General features: G+C 40.8%; 1 protein-coding gene across 2 annotated transcripts in view; it reads right to left on the bottom strand.

Moving 5' to 3' along the window:
- LOC122811665 (glutaminase liver isoform, mitochondrial-like) overlaps positions 1-23,528 on the bottom strand; it is a 1,484,096-nt gene that overhangs the window by 799,488 nt on the left and 661,080 nt on the right. For both annotated transcript variants that reach the window (XM_044083661.1, XM_044083660.1), the window contains exon 9: positions 4,591-4,649. In XM_044083661.1, the coding sequence (XP_043939596.1) occupies positions 4,591-4,649 (59 nt within the window). The remainder of the gene's footprint in view (positions 1-4,590; positions 4,650-23,528) is intronic.

Genomic DNA, 23,528 nt, shown 5'->3' with positions numbered 1-23,528 from the left:
GTGTGTGACTTGGTCCCTTAGTCATTCTGACTTTTTGGACTGTCCTTGGTTTTTGGAGGTTCCAGAATTCTTTTTTGGAAGCCACTTGCAATTTCTTCTTAAACATCTGTTTGCCTACATTTTGTTCTGACTGTTTATCTTGTATTTTTGCTGACAAAATTGGATGAGGGATTACAGAACCGCTTTGAAAATTTGGAAAAGGAGGACTGAAAAATTCCCTGAATCAACTTACCCCTTTCATCACACTTTTTGATCACCTCAGCAGTAGAAGAGCTAAAAGCTAAATCTCAAGAATTTAAAATCTCATTTTTAGCATTGTCTAGAAGGTTCTGAGAATATAGCCAGGCATACCTAAAAAAGTACAAGTGGCCACAGCCCTGGAAGAAGTATCAAAAGAGTCATACAGACAATGTAATCAGTCAGTTGTGACTTGCACAAAGGAAGAAACTAAATTATGTAAAGCAGGTTTTTCCTCACAAGAAGAAATTGCAGACAGAACATTCCTCATACTTTTGCAATTAGTTAAAACAAACTTTAACATATGGGCCTGATAATTCAAAATTCTGAAAGTCAAAGTTGCAGAAGAATACATTTTTTCCTCATAATTACCAATCATCTTCCCATCCTTGTCAGGAGTATGACTGGAATTAATTGAATGCTGTGCAGCAGCTGGATTAACTAGAGCTATAGCTGCTGGGTGAAGTTTGGGAAGAGTGTATAAAAACCTAAAAGACTGAGGAACTTTGTACATCCTATCTGCCTTTTAAGGGGCAGCTGGCTGACTATCAGGAAAATTGCAGGCAGTAACACACATCCTCTAAAGCTGACAGAACTGGAGGAATGGGTGAAGGTTTTGGAAATTACTACGAGCTGTTACATAATGATTTTCTTAAGGGACTAAGAAACCAGTGTTCTCTCACTGAAAACAATAGCAAATTCTGGAAATAGTCTGAGGAAGAGAAACCCCAACAGGGAGAATCAGAAATTGAGCTCTCCTAGAAGTCTGAATTAGAAATCTGAGGATACAACCCTGCATCTGTCACTTCATCTTCCTGTCCAGATTCAGAATCTTGAATTTCTTCAGTCTTTTACCAGAAATCTACTTTATAGGAAGAATCAACAGCCTGAATTAAACCAAAAGCCAGACCCAGTAAACTACTCCTGTATAAGGAAATTTGACAAGGAGTAGATACATGTTTAGTCTTCGGTTTCTTTTTGTCAATAATTAAGAGGCCAACAGTTTTATTAATGGTAGCAGCAGCTTTCCCAGGGATGGGCACAACATTCTGACAAAACAGGGCAGCCTTCCTTGTTCCCTCTCCTCTCCCTGGACTGACAAAAGTGGCTTTACATTGCCCACCAAGGGGTACCAACAGCTGCAGAGGATGTGACTAATTCCCAGTCCTTAATAGCTGTAGGTGATACACCAGAGGGATCCAGGGGAAAAGATGAATGGTCTGCAGTACAACAAATGGCCACAGCAGACCTGTAGCTGAGGAAAATTGCTAGCTTGCTGTGGAGGCAAAGGATGTTTGCTTAAATTTTTTTTTTTTTTTTACATCTGGAAAGACCTACTGTAGGACAGGCAGTTTGTTCCATGGTCAAGCCAAAATGGTGCCTCTTTTCTGGGGGGAAAACAATGTGCAAAAGCCAGTAAAACTGAAAAGTCTTTAATCGTCACTTTTTCACATAAAAATACAATGAAAAACACTTTAAACACTATCAGCCCTAAAAAGTAAAATAAATATAATTTCTCCACAGAAAATTTGTTTAAAAGTACAATACAGCCTCATAACAGTCCTTTAAAACACAAACTCCTAGTTTTAAAATAACTTTCCTGACTAGGAAAATATTAATAAACATTTTTTTTAAATGGAAAGCTTTGCCCCAAAGGGAACTTATCTGCCCAGTAAAGGAATGGCACAAGCTGACTGTTGATCCTCAAAAGCCTCAGAGGAGTGTACTCTTCAGTGGCAGGAAAGCTTTGAATGGCTTGGAGCCCAAACCTGTTCTTTAGTCAGCTCATCTTGAGCTGACTGATGGTTTGGGAGCATGGAAGCTACCCTAAAGCTTTGAAAGTTGGCTGACTGTTATATCCTACGCAGAATATAGGCCATAGAGCTTAGGCTACTGCAGCAGTGATCAATATGATGAACATCCACGGCTATTTGTGTCAAAAGGCCTGTCTATCCTTATCTCTTTCCGATATACTTGTCAGAATCATCAAGGGTGAAAAAGTGTATAGCAAGTGCCCTTGCCATACTATGCTGAATGTATCCACTGCCCAAACCTTTGGACTTGGTAATGTAAAGCAAAATGCCTGCAGAAGATAGTTTTCATCTAAGGCAAAAGTTTGACGAACCCACCTGAAACACATTGCTCTAAACACTCCTAACTCTACCCTGGACTCCATTTCCCTACTTTGATGATCTGCAATCTCATTCTCTTCTGAGCGGATGTAGGCTGCCTGAATATACAAACCTAACTGCACTCCCAGCTCACAGATCATGAGGGTCAGCCTGCACACCTGCTAGAAATGAGTAGCCCACTGCTTGTTTATGTACCACATCTGTGTTGTTGTTTTTTTTTTTTTTTTTTTTTTGGAGATGGGCTATCCCAAGCACATAGAGCTACGTGGCCTGGGGCCTAATCCTCTGCCTGGCTGCAACATGCTCCTCTACAAACTTTCAATAATAAAATGTCACTGATGGTATGGGTAAAGGTATGGAATACAGGCCTACCCTACTGAAGAAAGGCAAAGATTCAATAATTCCAGGCCTGCAGAACTTTTCAAACAATCTTTCTAACACTGATAAGTATCATTAGGATATCTGGTGACTGGCTTAATACAGGTAGAGCAGCTAAAATTCTAGAAGGGTAGATGTCCTTTTCAGGCAGAACCTCCCTCAGACCCTGTGAATCATTAGCAGACAAGACAAATAGGAATTTCACAACAGATAGACATAGAGCTTGGGAGCATCAGGCAAGATCTCTCCAGTATCAAGGTCAGCAGGCTTCTGTGGAACTGCTGCAGTCTCTAAGGCCACACTTACTGGAATGCTCATCCAAGGATTTCATGGACTTCTTGGAAATTCATTTTTCAAAATTTTCTGAATAAAAAACAGTCAAGTCAAGCATTAACAATCATAACATATAAATAAAGCAACAAAAGTAAATGTAAAATTTGTTTTTTTCAAGATACAACTAAAAGAGCACTCCACTAAGCACTGGCTATGCTCGTGCACCATTCCAGGTTAAGCTCTAGCACTGCCAAGTACATACCTCTCAACCTCTTAGAGGAAGAAATCTGGACAAAGCCATAAAGAATGGGAGGAGAAAGGCCCCCAAATAAGTACACTTTTTAAATACTGCTATTACAAACTTAAAAAGTTGATAGAATACAGATTTTGATTTAGCATGTAGTTTCTGAAGGGTTTGAGGTCTGAAATTCAAATGTCTGTCATTCTTTTTTTGAATTCAACCCTCAATGATTTGCCAATGGTTTGGCAGAAATCCACAATTTTATGAGAAACAGACCTAAAATATGAGGCAAAAATCTGGACATTCTGCGAAAATCTGTACAGTTGAAGGTATGGCCAAGTACCCCTTCTCAGCGTCGTCTCACCTCCTGCTCGTCTAATCTTTTCTTATATCATTATCTTTCTCTATCTTTCCGCCCAAGCTAATTCCTCTCTAAAAAAAAAAAAAAAAACATAATAATAATAAAACTTTTTATATGAATATGTCAACGTGTAAATACATTTGTGGTGAACTATTGCTCCATGTGACTCATTATACTGTATTTTGCCATAATTTGATGTAATCTGTATTTCTGATGTAATTTCAATATGTTTGTATTTTACTTATTCTGCAACATGTATTATTATTTTTATCTAATGTTATTGATATAGTCTTTACTATCATAAATTTTTCTGGAGGTTTTCTCCCTGGGTCTCTGCTGAAAACAGGCTCCTGGCTCAGTCGGACATTTACCCAGTAATCAAATGTAAAATAAATAAATAAAACCAACTAACCAATTAAAAGTTCCTAGCTGTGTACTTATTCTCTGGAAGTCACCTGGAAGGGACCTGACAGAAAGAGGAATGATGACATATCACTTCTTCACTTCAAAAGTAACTGAGTAATGGCAGAACTTCCTCCTCCTTATAAGCCATACACCAACCAGTATGATGCCTTGTAAAGAGGAGCTGTGATCATGGGGGGGGGGGGGGGGGGGCTGTGGCTCTGAAAGCTCTGAAGTCACACCAGAAGATCAGAATCCCCTTTCAAAAATTCCCTGGATAAGGAATATTACAGCAATAGTTATTCCTATTACAAAAAAGGAAAAGCATGACCTCCAAGTTTCCCACACACTCTGATTTAGGATGGGAAGGAGGTAATCTGGAAATTCTGTTATACTAGTCCTTGCCCTGGAAATAATACAGTTTTTACACAACAGTAACCAGATTTCTTTTAATACAGTGCAGAAAATTGTAAATAATTTATAAAATGTTAAATTAAATATAACAAAAAAACACAAACCAGAGGGAATGACAGAGTAACACAGCAATTAAAAACAATTTTCCTTACACTGAGTTGTTGAATCCTACATGCTCAGCCCCTGACATCTTATTAAGGAAATGCATTACCTGTTAAACAAAATAAAAGAAAGAATTAAAATAATCATTGGCTTTTATTACATGTCCTTAATAGTAGTGCAGCTGAGCCCAGCCCTTTTTTCACTAGAGACCTGGAGAGACAGCCACCATTTAATAACACAGTTTATAGAACACTTATAAATAGTAATCCAGATAATATTAAAATGTTATTTGTCACTCTAAAATGTATTGAGACTTGAAAATATGAAAAAAATAAAGCTTTAACATATTAAAAAATATCTCTTAAACAAATAGCAAAACATGGCATTAAGAATAAAAAATTTAAAGCAAGGTAATATAATCTTACATTAAGCAAAGTACGGGAGTGAAATACTACCAGTATGCCATAGCTGTTCATATAACAGTGCATAGATTACAGCATATAAATGACATAAAATGAGACAAAATATTGGCACAGTTCCCTTTTGGGGATAGGTGTACATCTACATGCAGTGCGACAAGCCAATCTGTGAAACATCAGCAAGAAATTAATATATGTTTTAAGAGAAATACTGACATGGGAATGTAGACTACCCAGTTATTTTTGGAGGAAGTACATTTTATTCCCATGTTACACTACAGCTGATACACAGTTCCACTACATGTCCTCAAATCAAATGAGCCCACATCACAAAACGTTGGCAGCATTACTGAGTACTGAAGCTTGTGTATTAAAAGTCTTAAATAAGTCCTGTCCAAACACCGGAAGTTTGCAGATGGCAATTTGGAGGGGGAAGGAGGAAGGGATGTTGAAATGGATGAAAATGAGACAACATGGATCTATCATTACCGTAAGTACAAACTTTCATATCTATTGTTGTCTATTCTTGTTAGATTCAACATTCGGGACAGATTCCTAAACTGCCTAAAGGGAACCTGGGTGGTTTCAAAGAATAGTATTCCTGAGAATGGTAGAGTTAAAGAATGCACGAGCTCTAGACTGTGCATCTAATTTGTAATGAGCTGTAATGTATGATCCATGGACCAAGTTGCTGCTGCACTGATGTTACTAATAGGAACTTTTTTCATGCTGTAGTGGTAGTAATTGATCTAGTGGAATGAGCAAGCTTTTGCATTTGAGTGCAGAAACAACCCTCGAGTTTTATATACAAAAAATACAGTCTGAAAGCCACTAAAAAATTGTAACTTTTGACAGATGACTTCACAAATTTGCTTTTGAAAAAGAGACAAACTGTTGATCTAATTTTCTGTTATCTTTGGCATGGTGTAAGTAGAGTCTGATCTGCCTGTGAATATCAAATTCATATGTTCATTTGTTTGCAGAAACTGAGGAAAAAAGACTTGCAAATCAATGGATTGATTCAAATTTGTTTCTTTGGATGAGATTTTGGGAGAAATGTAGGATTTATTCTCAATGATACCCTATCTTTATGGAAAATGAGAAAAGGTGGCTTGCATGACAGAACCTGTAATTCAGAAATTTGTTTAGCAGATGTAATGGCAATTAGGAAAACAGTTTTCCAAGAAAGGTTCTTCAGGTCAGCTGATGCTGCTTGCTCAAAAAATTTTTGTATCAATGACTGAAGTAAAATTGTGACATTCCATGGAGGGACTGAGTCTCGAACTGGAAGCCTCAACAAAAAAAGCTCCTTTGATGAAAGGTTTAGATATTCTAAGAGAAGCAATGAAATAGTCATTATGGCCTGCATAAAAATTTGAAATGACAGCCATTTGAACTTTAATTGTAGAAACACCTACATCCTTGGTGAAAAAGTTCTGAAAGAAAATCCAATATCAATGGAAGGGGTACAGAAAAGGGGCCCAGTCATTTTAATAGAGCCCAAACAGAAAATCTTCTCCATTTATTTTTATAAGTCATTTTGGTTGATTGCTTTTAAGAAGAAATTATATAAACTACTGTAGAAGACAGCCAGGCATCTCTGGCTATCAATAAAAGTGGCGACACCATGCGGTTAACTTTAGGGCTTGTAGGTCTGTAAAGGCATCCCAGAAGGGTGACTCAGAAGATGATAGCATGTGTAGCAAATGAGGCCAAAGGAAGGGGAAACAAATCTGCTGGGGCAATGAAGATCACCTTGGTCTTGCACTTAGTGACTTTCTGTATGAATTTTGTCAGAAGACGTATAGGTGGAAATGCATAGAGGAGACCAGGAGGTCAGGTATGGACTAGAGCTTCTCTTGGTGACTGTCCCTGTGGAGGGATGAGGACAAAGTACTTGCTGCACTTGTTCAGGTAGGAGGCAAAGAGGTCACAGCAAGGTTGGCCCCAGCACCTGAAAAACTCTGTTTCCACAGTCTGTTTGACAGACTGCTCATCAAGTAACAAGATAAACCTACTCAACTTCGCCGCTAGAACATCTGATGTCCTTGGAATGTGCGCTGCTACCCCAGAAAGTGATGGGAAGACATCAACCATTGCCAGACTCACATGGTATCCCAGTAAAGTTCATATGATCATGCTCTACCTTGTTTGTTGAGGTACCGTACCATTGACATATTGTCCATTTGGATGGATATGATACCCTTGGGTAGACGGTCCTGGAAAGCCTGCAACACTAGGAGGACCACTGTCATCTCAAAGATATTGAAGTGAGGTTTGGGCAACAGAGGTGACCAAGTACTCTGAACTGTTGTACCCTCGAAATTACGCCCACCCTAGAAGGGAAGCATCTGTGGTTACTGTGGCCTGGGATGCTGGTGGACAAAGGGGTTTCCCTTGTGTCACTGACGGAGAGGTTATCCACCACCTTATATGTTTTTTGCATACTTCAGTGAGATGAATTCTGGTATGGAGGGAATGAAAACTCTGTGACCCATGGACCAAGAGAGTCCACTGCAACAATCTCATGTGATATCTCGACAGTAGAACTACAGTGATAGTAGATGCCATCAGATCTAATAAACTAAGAATCATCTTTGCTTGTGGACAGGGATACTGAATTACCTGAGAAGCCACAAGTCTTAACAACAGCACTCTTGCTGTTGAGAGTTTGGCAATCTGTCATACTGTACTGATAAGTCATCCTATGAATTATATCTGCTGAATAGGGAGTAGCTTGCCCTTCCAGTGATTGCTTGTTATCCTCAACTGACCTGCAAGATGGAATAGATATGCTTGATGTTGTAGCAGCATATCCTTGAAAGTAGCTGTTGGAAGCCATTGTCTAGATAGGAGAAGACTTGGATCAAACTGCAGTCATAGATGAGCTGCTACCACTGCCATAATCTTGATGAACACCCAGAGGATTGTGGTGAGACCAAATGACAGTGTCCTGAATTAGTAATAATGGTCTCCCAGCCAGAAACAGAGAAATCTCCTGGATTGCCTTTTAATTCTTATATGGTATTAGGGCTTGTAGGTCCGTAAAGGCATCCAAAAAGGGTGACTCAGAAGATGATAGCATGTGTAGACTGTACATTGACCATCTGGAACTTCATCTGTTTGACAAACTGATTGAGGTGGCTGTGGTCCAGTACTGGCTTGAGGTCCCCTGTCATCTTTGGAACTAAAAAGAAGCTGAAATAGACTCTGAATTTTAATTGGTCTTGGAGAACCTGTTGGATGACTCTTTTTCTAGCAACTTTGAAACTTCTGCTGCTGCAGATTCCAACTCATTGGGTAGAGTATTATGAATATTTAATCTTTTCTTTGCAGGATACAAAAATGGATGGTATAGCCTCTGTTGATTATTCTTCACACCCAGGAATCTGAATTAATGATTTACCAGGCTTGTGGGTGCAAGGTTACCGACTCCTGACTGCTTCCAGAGTGCAGCAGCCGGGTAACCTTTCAAGGGCACTGCTACGGTTTCTTGGTGAAAGGACCATGAAAACCCTGATTCTGCAGTCCATCTCTACCTCTGAGGCAACATCCATTTGAACTACCTTCTACTCCTCTGCCTTGAGGGTGGGGCTGGCAGGAAGGTTCTATCCCCAGGAGTGCTGTGGTGAAAGCTCTACAATTTCTTGAACCATATTTTCTTACCTCTCCTGGGTTTCCTAGATCAGGATCTTTGAGGGGATGCAGAAACGGATTCCTACTGCAGACAAGGTCTTACTGTCTTGCTTACTCCTGATACACGTCTCTAACTTCAGGGCCAAAAAGAGAGGAACCATCAAAAAGGGCATTTATAAAGAACGCCTTGCAGCTTTCTGCAAAAATCACATAGCAGCATACAGGCATGGTGTTGCTGGTCTTGGTTTACAATTGAAGACGAACAGTTGGTGTAGTTCATTTATATGCTTTATTACATAGAAACACATCAGGATGGACAGCAGCAGTACAAAATATACACAAACTGATAAGCTGACAGACTACACAGACGTGCATGCTTAAATCTCAACAGCTTACTACAAAATGGCAGCCAGGCTTACACATGTTCAGTATTTATGCATTTGTGCAAGCCCCTAGAAAGCATCCTAAAGGTATACATACATATTGATCTAAATCCTCCCTCTATAATGAATTGCCCACAATATAATGACCTTTAAAAAGAAACATGCAGTTGTACAGACACCAAGTAATAAACACAATATTCATGTCCAAGTTGCCGTGTATCTGAAACATGGTCTGGAAATGCGACCTGATCTAGTGATATAACTATCAGAACTGGATTTAGCAACAGACACAGTCACTGGTGAACAACTTGCTTCAGGAGTTTCGGGATTCTTCTCAGGAACAGGGATATTTACTGGAACGTCCTCTGGAACTGGAACGCTGGATAACTCACTCTGAGATTTACAGCCTTTCTCACAGGTATGATACTGCAATACAGGCTCGGACATTGGGATCAAATGTTTCCAGTTCTGCCTAAATTCTGCTTCTTGTGATTCCACAATGTACGATCTTGGCTCTGGACATATACCCTTCACAACACCAATCCGATCAAAACCTTTTGTCATCTGCATCCTCACTATCGCCTCTTTTCGTAAGGGTTGAATGGTTTGCTGGTCTTATGATAATAGGACTTCTGGGATCAGCGCTTCTTTAACAGATGGGCTTTTACTGATCTGTTGTTCTTAACACATGAAACCAGTAATGTACTACTAATTGGTAGTGTGGTTCTGGTTTGTCTCTGTGCAGGTGAACCAAGATGCTGATTACGAGGAACATGTCTGAGATTCAAGAAAACATCGCTATTGTCTTGTTTCAACTTCTCTAGTAATTGTTTTGCACTTTGAACTGCACGTTCTGCCAAACCATTTGACTTCTGGTACTTAGCGCTACTTGTGACATGAGTAAAATCCCACTCATCAGCAAATCGTTTGAACTGCTGGCTTCTAAACTGTGTACCATTGTCAGAAATAACTTTGTGCGGACTACCGTGGACTGCAAAATGACGCTTCATCTTAGTAATGACAATACTAGACACTAGATTAAGAATAGGTCGATCTTGAACCAATCTGAATAAGAGTCTACTAACACCAAGTAATGTTGACCATTCCATTCAAAAATGTCTGTTGCTACTGTCAACCAAAGTAGTTCAGGAATTTGGTTTAGCTGAAGTGGTTCTTTCTGTTGATGTGGCTTAGTACTGTTACATACAGAACAAGATGAAAGTACTCTCTCATTATCCTGTGACACAGATGGCCAAAATACTAGTCCCCTCACCCTTCTTTTGGCAGAATCAGTTACTGGATGGCCATGATGCAAGATGGTAATATACTCTTGTTGCAAGGATTTTGGAACAATCACTTTTGGATCTTTCATGATGATACCATTGTCAGACAAAATCTCATCTCTGAAAGAAAATAAAGTTGCTCTTCTACTTGTAAACAAGATTGCTTTGACAGCCTTTCTTAACTGATAAAGTGGTTGAGCTTCTGAAGAACTGGATCTGAGGCTGTGTGAATTCTAAGCTCATCAAGACATGTGGAAGAAAAATTTCTCACTTCCATGACTTCAAAATCAAGTTTCTCATTTTCACGCTGTTCAGTGGCATTTCTGGGCAATCTCAATACTGTATCAGTAAGCTAAAGAAGTTTGTCTTTTGTGTAGACAAGACTGAAATTATTTTAAAACAGGAATGAAGACAAACTCCAATATAACTCCTGGCAACAGGCTAGACACTGGACACCTCCAGAATGTTAAAAACAATTTATTTAACACTCAAATTAAAATGATAAGCGCTTTCGTCCACTTACACATATAGACATCATCAGATAAAGCTACTGAAATTAACAGGTGTTTATATAATAAATTTAAGTGTGACATCACACAGTATTGTCTAATCAGAGCAGCTCAAACTATATGCATAGGAATAAGCACATTTAAAGGTGTGTGTACCTATACAAAAACATTTACACTTGCATTTCTGTAAAACCATGGCCGCGTAAAAATCCCCACCATGTCTTCCTAATACAAATAAAATTCACATAAAATATATTTATATATAAATAAATATCATATAACAGTACTTTACAAATAAAGTCCAGTAAAAAGAAAACATATATATATAAATCCTGTTATAAAAGTATAAATATATATATATATATATATATATATATATATATATAATATATATTCACTTTATATCCTCGAAATACTGAAAATTAGAAATTCAGTATTTTGAAGCTATAAAGTTGAATTTTTGAAACCACAAAAACTCAGAACCGCGAAATTCAAAATCTCGCACACCGGAGATTTTGAATTTCACGCTACTATATTATATAAACACCTGTTAATTTCAATTGCTTTATCTGATGAAGTCTATAAGTGGACGAAAGTGCTTATCATTTTAATTTGAGTATTAAATAAATTGTTTTTTAAAATTCTGGAGATGTCCAGTGTCTATCCTGTTGCCATGAGTTATATATTGAAGATTGAAATTATAATTTTGCAATTTCAGCATCATGCATTGCTATCTGGCAGGAGCTGTATGCATAGGCTTTCTCAAAATAGTGACTAGAGGTTGGTGATTTGTTTCAGTCTGGATAGGTTTACCATAAATATAATCATGGAACTTTGAATATGCAAACACATTTGCCGAGAGTTCTTTCTCTATCTGCGCATACTGCATTTCAGTTTAGGTTAGAGTTCTGGATACACAGGCTATTGGTCTACCCTCTTGAAAAATGACCAAACTTTGAAGCATCACAGGAAAGAGTAACTGGTTTGTGAATATCATAGTATCTGAGAGTTGGTGGACTGGCAATTCTCTGCAAATGCTCTCTGGTGTTGCTCTGACCATGACCAGGATACATCTTTGCATGTCAGCTCTCTAAGTGGTGCTGAAAGTTGGCTCAAGTCTGGAATGAACTTGCCTAGATAGTTATATATAGTTAACCATGCCAAGAAAACGATGTAGGGCGTGAACATTGCCTGGAGCTGGCATCTCAAGCATAGCAGTTTGCTTTGAAGGATCTGGTCGTAGGCCTGAATTGGTAAATAAACAACCAACATAAGTAATTTCTTGAAGCCTGAACTTGCACTTCCACGGATTCTGCTTAAGATTTACTTCACCTGCTCTTTCTAGAACTTTCTTGAGGTTTCTGGCATGCTCAGCTTCACCATTACCTCCTATTAGAATGAAATCTACTACAATAGCAAACAGATACCCAGAAAAAGTTTGTTCCGCTACATGCTGGAAGACTTCACTGGCAGAATTTATCCCAAAGGGCCTTCTCAAAAATCTGTACCTGCCAAACAGAGCACCGAAAGTGGTTAGCAATGAAGATTTTCAATCAAGCAAAATTTGCCAAAATGAACTCTTTGAATCTAAGACAGAAAAAAACAGTGGCATTTGGTATAAGAGCAGCGACTTCTCCAACTGTATGCACTGGATGAAGAGGTCTTTGCAGTGCTTTGTTCAAATCTCGTGGATCAATACATATTCTGAGATCTGTGCTTTTCTTATGAGCAACAACCTTGGAAGATAACCATTCAGTAGGTTCTTCAACTGGACACATTACACCTTGCTTTGTGGTACATAGGAATGGCCAGCCTAGACATAGGCAAACTAAGCAGTCACCTAGGGCACTGCTCGGTTTCATTTCATCAAATTAAATCACTGCTCTGGCTGTTCAAAGCAGCAGCATCGTATGCCTACAAGCAAAGCTCTGCACACTTCTTAATTTCCAGTCTTTCTGCTCAGCCCCACCCACAAGATTTTGCTCTGTGATTCACTGTCTAGAACATGGTGGTTGGGACTGAGCAGAAACCCTGGAAACTTTGAAGAATGAAGGGTAATGGTTGCAAAAGCACTGCAACCTAGTATTCAGCTGTATCCTGAGGGTCTGTAACAGAATATGTGGTTGGCATGCATCTTGCATCCACATAGAATGGTGTGATTTGTTGCCAGTAAATTTTATTTAATCCCTGGCAGATAGGCAACCAGAATTTCATACCTCCTCATTATCCCTGATTTCACAGAACCTCTCTGATTTTGCCTCACATTTTTGGTAATTTCCTAGTAAACCTTATGATTTTCTGCTAAACTGCTGAGAGATGCAGTCACTAAATAATGACAAACATTTTCATTTTAGAATTTATATCCCTCAGAAAATGCATAATAACTGCAAAACCTAGAGAAGGGGTCAAGATGGTGATAGTCTGATGAGAAACAAGCTCTGAATGCTCTGTTAAGGGATTGGCAAATCCGTTAAAACTAGCAAATACATAAGTGTAATTGTGATGTAAAGCAAGAAATAATGGAATATGAACTCCAGGAAACCTGCAAAAAAAAAAAGAAAAGAAATAAAAGGAAAACAACGTTAAAGTCCCAGAAACCTGCCATGGGCTCACCATTGGAAGAGACACACCAAGAAAGGTGGGAAGAAAGTGAGGATATGGCCAAGACAATGCAGATATCACAGGGGTTGATAGAGCAAATGATTGCCTTGATCTATACTGAGATATTTAAAATCAGTAATACTTTAGCAGAGCATACAGTGACAAATACCAAAAGACCTGGGAAAATGGAGGAAACTTTTTTTTAAAAACTCTGATGACCTAATGATCATGCAAACAGCTGAAAAAGAGTTTTGGAAAAGACAGGTGGAGAAGGATTACATATGTGGTGAGATGATGAATAAAATAGTAGATCTGGAAGACAGACTGAGGTGTGATAAGTACTGATTCATTGAAGTGTTGGACAAAAGGCAAAGACTGTAGAACCTTCATCAGGGACTGCATACATCAGTGGACTAGCATTTGACTAAAAGAAATTAAGACAGAAAGAGCACACAGGGTGAACCCCCTGGGCTCGGGAAGAAGTATAAGACCCCATCCATCATTATCAAATTGTCTATTACACCAAAAGAAAACATTTTATCAAGTCTCTGGAAAAAGTATACTACCTTAAAAATGAAGGTATCAAGGGTATTTGTGGACAATGATTGCTCTGGACAGACAAGGGAGAGAAGGAATGCATTCATACCCTGCTTCAAAATATGGTGTTAAGGACTGTGACACCTGTGCCCTGGCCCAGCAATCAACGAGCCTCAATCCTCACCACTAACACCAGTGAGGGGCATCCCATATAGGAGGAAAGGATAACAAATGCACACAGTAAAGTGCAATTTCCCTTAAGAGCACACAGAGATCACAGTCAGTCGCTGGTCGCTCCCTTGCTCTCCAGGTCCCCAATAAGACTCCCCACTGGCACAGCTATACGGTCCAGATCACAGCCTAGTGGGCAAGCTATAACCTCCAGCACCCTCTCTGTCCAAGCAGTGCTTCGTGTCCCTGCCCAAGTAGCTGATACACATACACACACACACACACACACACACACACACACACACACACACACACACACTCTGAGAAGAGTTTATACAATCACACAGACACTCCTGGGAAAGGCTGGCACAGGTTCTCCAGCTGTGCCCCTTTTACCCAGACTATACGGTAGAAATCACTGCCACCACCCAGCTAATATTGATCAGCTACCCAAAGGCCCTTAAAAGGGTTTCCAATCATTACTGTGCAATATTATTATCCAAATGTTAAGTGCGACTAAACAGTCAAGGCTTATTAGAGTGACTTGGTACAGGATCACTATATACATGCAATGTACTCTAGAGCTTAAATTATCTCAACACAAAGCAGCCACAGTTGAAAAGTTTTAAAATATTTAATAAATAAAAAACACAAGACAATACTTTTTACTACACAGTGCTAGTCAAGAGTTCAGAGATCACACAGAAATACTTAAAATAATTCAGTAGTACAGTTCTGACATCACAGAAAAACACTTAGTCTAACCTTTCTAGTTTCTAGCTATTTCTAAGAGACAACACAAGTCTAAGATAAACTTACATATAAAGCAAAGGCAGAGTGCTGATGAGTTGGATGGTCAAGACAAAAAATGCTTAATGCTCTCTAATTCTCTCTGTTTTTAAAATCACACTCCTGGTAAACATTACATTATTCTTCACACTTCCATGGGGTTCCCAGGCTAACAGGCTATATTCTTTAGTAAGCTCACACCAGGCCAGGAAGCAAAGCCATTAAGGACATTTATGCATGCAAATTCTGGCCATTAACTATGACCTTAAAACAGTAGCAAGAATTCCTTCATCTAGACCGGCCGGAGCTGTGTTTACACATCAAAGGGTCACAACATGCTTTACTTGGTCAGTAGAGTGCACTGTTACATTTTTTTCCATATCCACATGTAACACTATTTTTACCATTTAAGACAACAAGTCTGTGGTTTACATTAATATTTACAGATGAGAGAATTATCTCCAAAATTCTATCTGGCTAGGCTGACAGCCTTCATCTATCTTCACCCAATCTTTACAAGGACACCTGAAGTTTAAGTTGTTACCTCCAACTTTGAAGTTTCCCCTGGGAGTTTCCATGACCCAAAAAGGCATGTGAATGCTTGACAAAGGACAACCCAGGCAGGAATCCAAATAGAGATGACAACCAGAGACTGGAAATCTCCAATGACTGAAAATTGACAGGCTTGGCAAAAAATTAAAGAAAGGTTTCCCATGAAACAAATTCCTGATGTTTTAGCAGAAACAGGAGAGTAACGCAAGAAAATTTAGAACAGGACTGAAAACACCCCTGTTCAAAATGATATAATGAAGAAAATGAGCAGCAAACAGATACGTACTGTGGTATTTTTTATAAAAGACAGATCTAAACTAGGAACCAGCACTTTATGCTAAAAAACTGAGGGTGGGGGGGGTGCATTAATTTTGAATGGCAAGTTTCTCTTTATTAAGTTATTTGTAGCTGTATATTACTGAGCATATTGATGTGAGTTGATGGGGCGGCAGCGGTGGTACAGCAGTTAGCATTGCCACCTTACAGCAAGAGGTTCTCTGGTTCGATCCTTGGCTGGGGTGCCTTTTGTGTGGAGTCTGCATGTCCTCCCTGCGGTCGCGTGGGTTTCCTCCATCTCAAAGACATGCTGTAGGTGGATTAGATACTCTAAATTGGCCCTAAGCATGAGTGCGTGCATGTGTGTGCCTTCTGTGGAAGGTTGGACACCGGGCTGGCAACTCGACACCGTAAAACTCCACTGCCAATCATGAGCGGACTGGTGATCCACTGTGGTGACCCCTAACCAGGAAAAGCCGAAAGAAGAAGAAGAATCAATGTGAGTTGACGAGGGTACAGTAAGTTATTGTATGCAGATGGGAAGCTCCTGCTGGCTAATACCTAGATTAGACACTGAAAATTTTGACAAAACAGGTATTAGTTCCCTCACAGCCTATATAAGTATAGCTGCACAGTTGGGGTCATGAGAATAGGAGAAGAGAAATAGCTTAAAAAATAAGTATCAAAAGAGCACACGACACATGAGCCAGAGATTATTTGACCATTAACATACAAGGAACCAGCACAAGAGAGTCTGGCCTCTTGAGAAGTGGGAGGAGGGTCTATTGGAAAGTGCAAGTGATTCAGGAGGTGAGGGAAGAGAAAAACCTTTCCTTTTAAATTAGGCCAGCCCCCTTGAGTCAATATGAGCTGAATGAGTGTTGCCATAGTGATTCACAGTGAAACCATGAGCAATCTTTTGAGAGGGACAAGACGGCAATGGAAGCAAATTTTCCATTAAGGAAGGCTCCAACACAGATATTAAATTCACAGAGTTGGATTAGGGAGGAGATACCTGAGATCATTCAGAGAGATACCCAAAACATGGAAACAAAAATAGGATGGTCACTTTTCAAATAAGCAAGGGAACTTGGATCCGCTCTCTCTTTTTTGCCTCCCCTTCCTTTCACTGTTTGATAGCAGGACTAGAAAATAGATATGGTTAGCCAGGATGAAAGGGAGTAATTGGTAAGTTATTTCCTGGGAAGCAAGAGACATAGCAGCAAGTTTTTAACCCATTACAGTTGAGTGCGCCTCCAAGCGTTTCTGCAGTTAACTCCCACTGCGCCTCTAGGTGTCAAATATTGCTAGTTCATGAAGTAAACACAACTGCAACTGAGGATAACAAACAAATCCAACCAAAACCTCAGTGAAGGGTAAAGTGAAAAGGAACACTAAAAACACTGGCACAGAAAGACTATAACTAGCGCTTTTGTTCCACTTTATTAAAACAGGAACTTCATCAGAATAGTCTCAGCCACAACCATTACAATTTTAAATACAATGAAAAGTCCGACAAAAATCATCACATTTTGAAATTTGTGAAGGAATGTGGAGAGGATCAAGATGTTCTCAGGAAAATGACATGTGAAGTAACAAAGCAGCCTGCATTGAACAGGATGTACTGGGGCCTCATTACCAGAATGAAGCTGCTGCCAATTGTCAGAAATTGCCATTCTATTTGTATATGGACCAAAGCACAGACATGGGCGATGACAAACCTACTGTGATCTTTGTCGGTTACCTTGATGAAAAGGCATGCAAAATTTTAATATGGTTCTTTCACATGCCTGAATGTGTGTCAGGAACTGGACAAGAATTGTTTGATGCTTTAATGCCCACTCTTAACAAAATTTAACATTCCAGTTTCCAACACTGTGGGCTTTTCTTCAGACAATTCTGCCTTAGTGAGAGGAAAACACAATTCTATGCTATCTAGATCAAAGGACGTGAAGTCCACCATTATTAACCATTATTAACATGGGGTGTCTGTGTCATCTGGCAGATCTATGTAGCAAGGCCGGTGTAAAAGAACTACATTCACCAGTTGAAGAAATTCTATCAGATGTGTACTGTCATTTCAGTTCCAGTGCACAAAGACAACAAAAAAGTAAAGTTGTGTACAGTTACCATAAATGTAGATGTTCGAGTGTATTCACTGTTGCAGTCATCACATTTGGGTTATCTGCTTGCAGTAGCCCTCAGTCGGCCTGATTATCAAAGTCTTGGGTCCTGCATCGGTTGCTGTCTCATCTTCCATGACGTCAGGTAGTCAGTGGTATAAAGCATGCAGCCGACGCCATTATATCAGTTTTTCTTGTGCCAGATGTCAGGTGCCCCCCTAATGGGAAGCAATTAAATATATGTACAAGGTTATACTTCCAACAAAAAAGCAAATACACCAAAATGCTTTTAAGCATAGTAAAAAGGAATAGAAGTATAGCCAAAAGAAGTCAGGGGGCTGGAGGGAGGGTAACCAGGACTGCAACAGTGAATACACTTGAACATCTACATTTATGGTAAGTGTACACAACTGTACTATGTTCTTCGTGTTTCATGGTTGCAGTCATCACATTTGGGTAGATTCCCAAAGCTAAAGATGGGAGGAGGAATTTAGATAGCATTAGGACCAGCTATGAGGCCCTGCAAGACTGCAGTGGCAAAACCAGCTCTGGATTTAGAGAAAATTGGCAAATGGTAATGCTTGGTGAAAGTATGTACAGAACTTCAGGTAGCAGCTTCTAGGATGTCCCTAGTAGGGACAAAGCTGCAGAGGCAGATGCAGCCCTGGTTGAATGTAGTCTTATCCCCTGTTGTATAGGTTTTCCATGGTGCTTACAGCAGAAATGAATGCAACGGCCTATCCATTTAGAAATGGTTTGCTTTGAAATGGCCTTCCCCTCTGCCCCTGCAGCAAATGCCACCAGCAGCTGTTCAGATTTCCTGAGAGGTTTAGTCCTGTCCAAGTAAAATCTAAGTTGTCTGTGCACATCTAAGGAGTGCAGTATCCGTTCCCCTTTGTTCTGTGAATTAGAAAAGAAGGTTGGCAAATTAATGGACTGATTAAGAGCCACACTGGATACTACCTTGGGCATGAAGGAGGGATTGGTCCTGAGGGACACCCTGTCCACATGAAAGATGATGAGAGGCTCCACTGCCATAACGGCCTGTAATTCAGACACCTTTCTTGCTGAAGTGATGGCTAAAAGGAAGGCTGTTTTCCAAGAAAGGAATTTTAACTATGCACTTGCAGCTGGCACAAAAGGAGGTAGAGTGAGTTTTTCCAATACAAAGTTAAGGTCCCAGGCTGGAGTTGGGGCTCTCCTGGGTGGTCTTAAGTTTTTGGCCCCTCTGAGGAACTGCTTCAGCAGTGGATGAGAGGCGGGGGATGGTTCTGTGTTACAATGAGCTGAAATGGCTGAGGCATGAATTTTGATGGAGGAAAAGGAAAGGCCCTTCTGAAGCATCTCAGTTAAGTATTGAAGAATCTGAGGTAAATTGGGTGCTGCTGTGCCCATCCCCTGAGTTTGGTTCCAGGAACAGAATCTTTTCCATTTTTCAGCATAAGATTTTCTAGTACTAGGCCTCCTTGCCTCCAGAATGACATGCAACACTTGTTTACAGAGGGATGGTAATGGAGAGATCAGGTAATTAACCAGGCTGCCAGGTTCAGGGTTTGAAGCTGAGGGTGCAGAATCTGGCTCTCCTGCTGGGACAGCAGGGTAGGGGTCTGAGGCAGGTGCCATGGTGCCAGCAGAGACACACTGCACAAGAGGGGGTACCAGTATTGGTGTGGCCAGTCTGGTGCAATCAGTATCGTCCTTGGTTTGTCCTGTTTGATCTATAGTAGTACCTTGGAGAGGAGAGGCAGAGGAGGAAAGGCATAAACTGATAGATTTTTCCAGGTGAAGGACAGGACATCCACTTTCCAAGCTTGTTTGTGAGGAGTCCTTGTGCAAAATTTGTCCAATTGGTAGTTCTGGGGGGAGGCAAACAGGTCTATATCTGGGCTCCCCCATTTGCTTATCAACATGTTGAATGTCTTTGGTTCCAGTTTCCACTCATGTGGGTCCATAAGATTTCGGCTAAGTTCGTTTGCCAGTGTATTTAACTTTCCTGGCAGGAATTGAGCCTGTAGGTCCACTTGGTAGCTCAAGGCTGTGTTCCACAGAGCCACGGCTAGTCTGCAGAGAGGGTATGAGTGGGTTCCCCCCTGCTTGTTTATGTACCACATAACAGTGGTGTTGTCCGTCTTTTACCTCTTTACCATTAATTGTCCTGGAAGAATGTGGTCCTTGAAGGCTGTCAGAGCATTCTGTACAGCTAACATTTCTTTTTGATTGATATGCAGGTGCATTTGACTTGGGTTCCATTTGCCCTGAATGCACTTCCCTTGCCATGTGAGCCCCCCATGCATAGTCTGATGCGTCTGTTGTTAGGGTTTGGGCGGCAGGAGGTAGAGTGAATGGCAGTCCCTTGTTTTGGTGGCAGGCCTCTGCCTGCCAAAGGAACTCTAACTGTAGGCAAGGTATGACAGGAATCATTGCTTCTAGATCCCGAACATGTTGACACCATAGGCTTCTTAGATACCATTGTAGTTTCCTCATATGCAGTCTTGCATATGGAATTAGGAGAATGCAGGAGGCCATGAACCCCAAGGCTTGCAGTATTTGTCTTGCAGATAGTAGGGTTTTTGTGGCCATTAGTTTGAAGTAAGCTGTCAAATGAACTTGTTTCTCTGGCGTGAGGAAAGCCATCTGGGAAGTTGTGTTCAAGCTTGCTCCCAGGAATACAATTTGTTGACAGGGTACAAGATGTGATTTCTTTTCATTTATGGTGTACCCCAGACAAGTTAGCACCTTTTGTACAAACGGCAGATGATTCAAAAGTATGTCCTGGCTTTCTGCCTGAATTAGACAATCATCCAGGTATGGGTATATTTGAAAATTTGTTGCCTGCAAAATGCAATGACTGGAGCTAGGCACTTTGTGAATACCCTGGGCACAGCAGATAAGCCAAAGGGCAGTGCAGAGAACTGATAGTGCATGTAGCCTGCTTTGAAGTGTAGGTATCTTCTGCAAGATTCCCTGATTGGGATGTGCAGGTAGGCTTCCTTTAAATCCAGTATTGCCAACCAGGCATCCTTGCCTAGCATAAGAAGCAACTGGTGAAGAGTTAGCATCTTGAATTTTGGGATCACCAAAAAGGTGTTTAGGATAGAGAGATCCAGGATAGGACGCCATGTGTTGTCTTTTCTGGGCACCAGGAAAAGTCTTGAGTAGAAACCTTGTCCCCTTTTCTCTTCTGGGACAATTTGAATAGCCCTTATACTTGAGAGAGAGTACTTGCTTTTGAGCCTCTGCCCACTGATTTGGGGGTAGATCTGGCCAACCGTTTGGGGTTGGTAAAGTGTGGAAGTGGAATCTGTATCCGTGGGAAACTATATTTAAAACCCATTTGTCCTGGGTAACGAGTTCCCAGTTTTTTGCCTGCAGAGCAATCTTTCCCCCTAAAGGAGTTGAGAAGGGCTTGGAAGTTTTAAAGTTAAGTCATTGAGACAGTTTACCATAGGGGGGAGTCTTACTACTCCCTGATTTGGAAGTGGGAGCCCCCCACTGCTTAGTCCTGTGCGTACCTTGGGACTGAAGCCTGGGTGTTCTGCTGGTTCTGGGTTTGGACTGAGAAGGCCTGGAAGAGGCAGGAGAGGACCAGTTCTTAGAGGGCCAATGCCTACTAAATCTTGGAGGCTGTACTTGCAGGAAATCTTTAACAGTTTGCATAGATTTAGCTTTTTCCTCCATCTTTTTAAGTACTTCTTCTGCTTTGTTGCCAAACAGGCGGTCCTGGTTTAAGGGAGCATCCAGCAATTTAGCTTTAACATGATCTGGCAAAGATTGCTCCTTAAGCCAAGCAAGTCTTCTAAGCACAGACCCAGTGACAGCAGCCCTGCAAGATGCCTCTAGTGAATCAAAACCACATTGCAAAGTATGTTTTCCAACTTGTTCAGCAGAATGCATTCAATCTTGTAAATCCTTATTTTCAGCACAGTCAGGAATCAGCATCATTTTCTGTTTAAGCATTCCAGTAATATGCTGCTGATACTTTAACATATGAAACTGGCAGTTTAAGGCCCTAATGGCCAAGGTTGCAGAAGTGTATACCTTCCTACCCCATCTATCCAGCGCCCTGGAATCTCTATCAGAGGGGGTAGGATTTTTGGCAGTAGTAGCCTTAATGCCCTTGGGTCCCTGTGAAATGGTCTCAGGATACGCAGTAGGATTTTTAAAGAGGAACTTGTGAGAGTCAGGAACCCTGTAAAACCTATCTGGTTTTCTGGGAGCAGAAGGTAAGGAGTCAGGGGCCAAGCTAGATTCCGAAAAGGCATCACCAACAATGTCTAGTACAGGGGGGATAGCTAAAGGCGTGTGTTGGGGCATGAGTAAGAAATCCCTAAGCCTCATTTTAGAATCAGAGTAATCCTGGCTTTCCCAGCGAAAATGCTCCCTAAGAGTATGCAAGGTTTCACCAAAAGAGAAATCCTCTGGAGGGGAAGCAGAGAGAATAGAGTCCTCTGCATCAGAATCCTCACAGGTAGATAAGGGTAAATCCTGGTCATCAGAGGAAACAGAAATTTCAGAATCCTGGAAGTATCATAAGCAAATTCAGTCCTAGGTCTCTTAGAGGGGGAAGGTTGGCTTCCCCTGATTAAAGTAATAAGGTCTTCAGCCATTCTTATCATTTGTTTTTTAGGCATAGAGGACTGACCATGCAGTCTGGGCATTAGTTTTCTAGGCATGGATCGAGTTTTAGGCCTTGAAGAAGAAGATGGCGTTGGTTTAATATGCAAGTCAGTAGGCCTGAATACACCCTCAGAAGCCGGTGCCTGCACAGCGGCTCCAGACCCATCCAAGGTAGAGACATCTGCAGGTTCTACAGTTGAAGCATCTCACGGCATACCGGACTCTGAATGGGTCTCAGTAGAGGCCTGCAAATCTGAAGTAGCGGGTATAAGGGGCTGCAAAAGCGCCTCACTGAGTACTGGCGAACTGGCGACTAGCTTAGGAGAAGCGTCTCTGTCTTTAATCTTAGCGTTTTTTGGAATGTCGGTAGCCGGGTGGCTTACCGAAGCCATATCTGGGTAATTGAACAGAGTACCAAAATATTTAGAAGCGTAAATATACCGATGACGAATAGTTCATTGTTTAAATAAGGCACAAAACCGACAGTGAAGTACTTAGTGGTCAGGGCCTAGGCAAGGAATACAGTACGAATGAAAATCTTTATGAGGTATTTGCTTTCCACAAGAAATACAATTATTGACTTTTACTGACATTGGTTTAGAGCAAGAAAAAGTTTCCCCAATGGACTACTTAGCTTTAGTTGATGACTTCGGTTCTGAAACTTGAAAATGAAAATTTCAGGAGTCGGCCGATTGGCACTTGAGAACTGCTTCTGCTTCGGGCACTGTATGGCAAGAAAGACTGATGTAATGGCGTCGGCTGCATGCTTTATGCCCCTGACTACCTGACGTCATGGAAGATGAGACAGCAACCAATGCAGGACCCTTGATAATCAGGGCTACTGCAAGCAGATAACACAAATGTGATGACTGCAACAGTGAAACACGGAGAACATCTGCAAGAATTTGTTTTGTTCCCAGACACTGTCCCCTTCAAGGTTATTAGGCATGCATCTACTAGATGGTGGAATGTTGGGAAGGTGATTAGCAGAACCCTAGACATGTGGCCAACCCTAAATTCCTATTTTTTGTCTGCAGAGCCACTGTCTGCTAAAATTACCTTAATTTCTGACCACATGCAAGTAATGAACTG

Source organism: Protopterus annectens, chromosome 9.part0 (assembly GCF_019279795.1).
Source record: "Protopterus annectens isolate FY-2018-M chromosome 9.part0, PAN1.0, whole genome shotgun sequence".
In the NCBI taxonomy this organism is placed as follows: domain Eukaryota; kingdom Metazoa; phylum Chordata; order Ceratodontiformes; family Protopteridae; genus Protopterus; species Protopterus annectens.
This window is presented reverse-complemented; position numbering and strand designations above follow the sequence as displayed.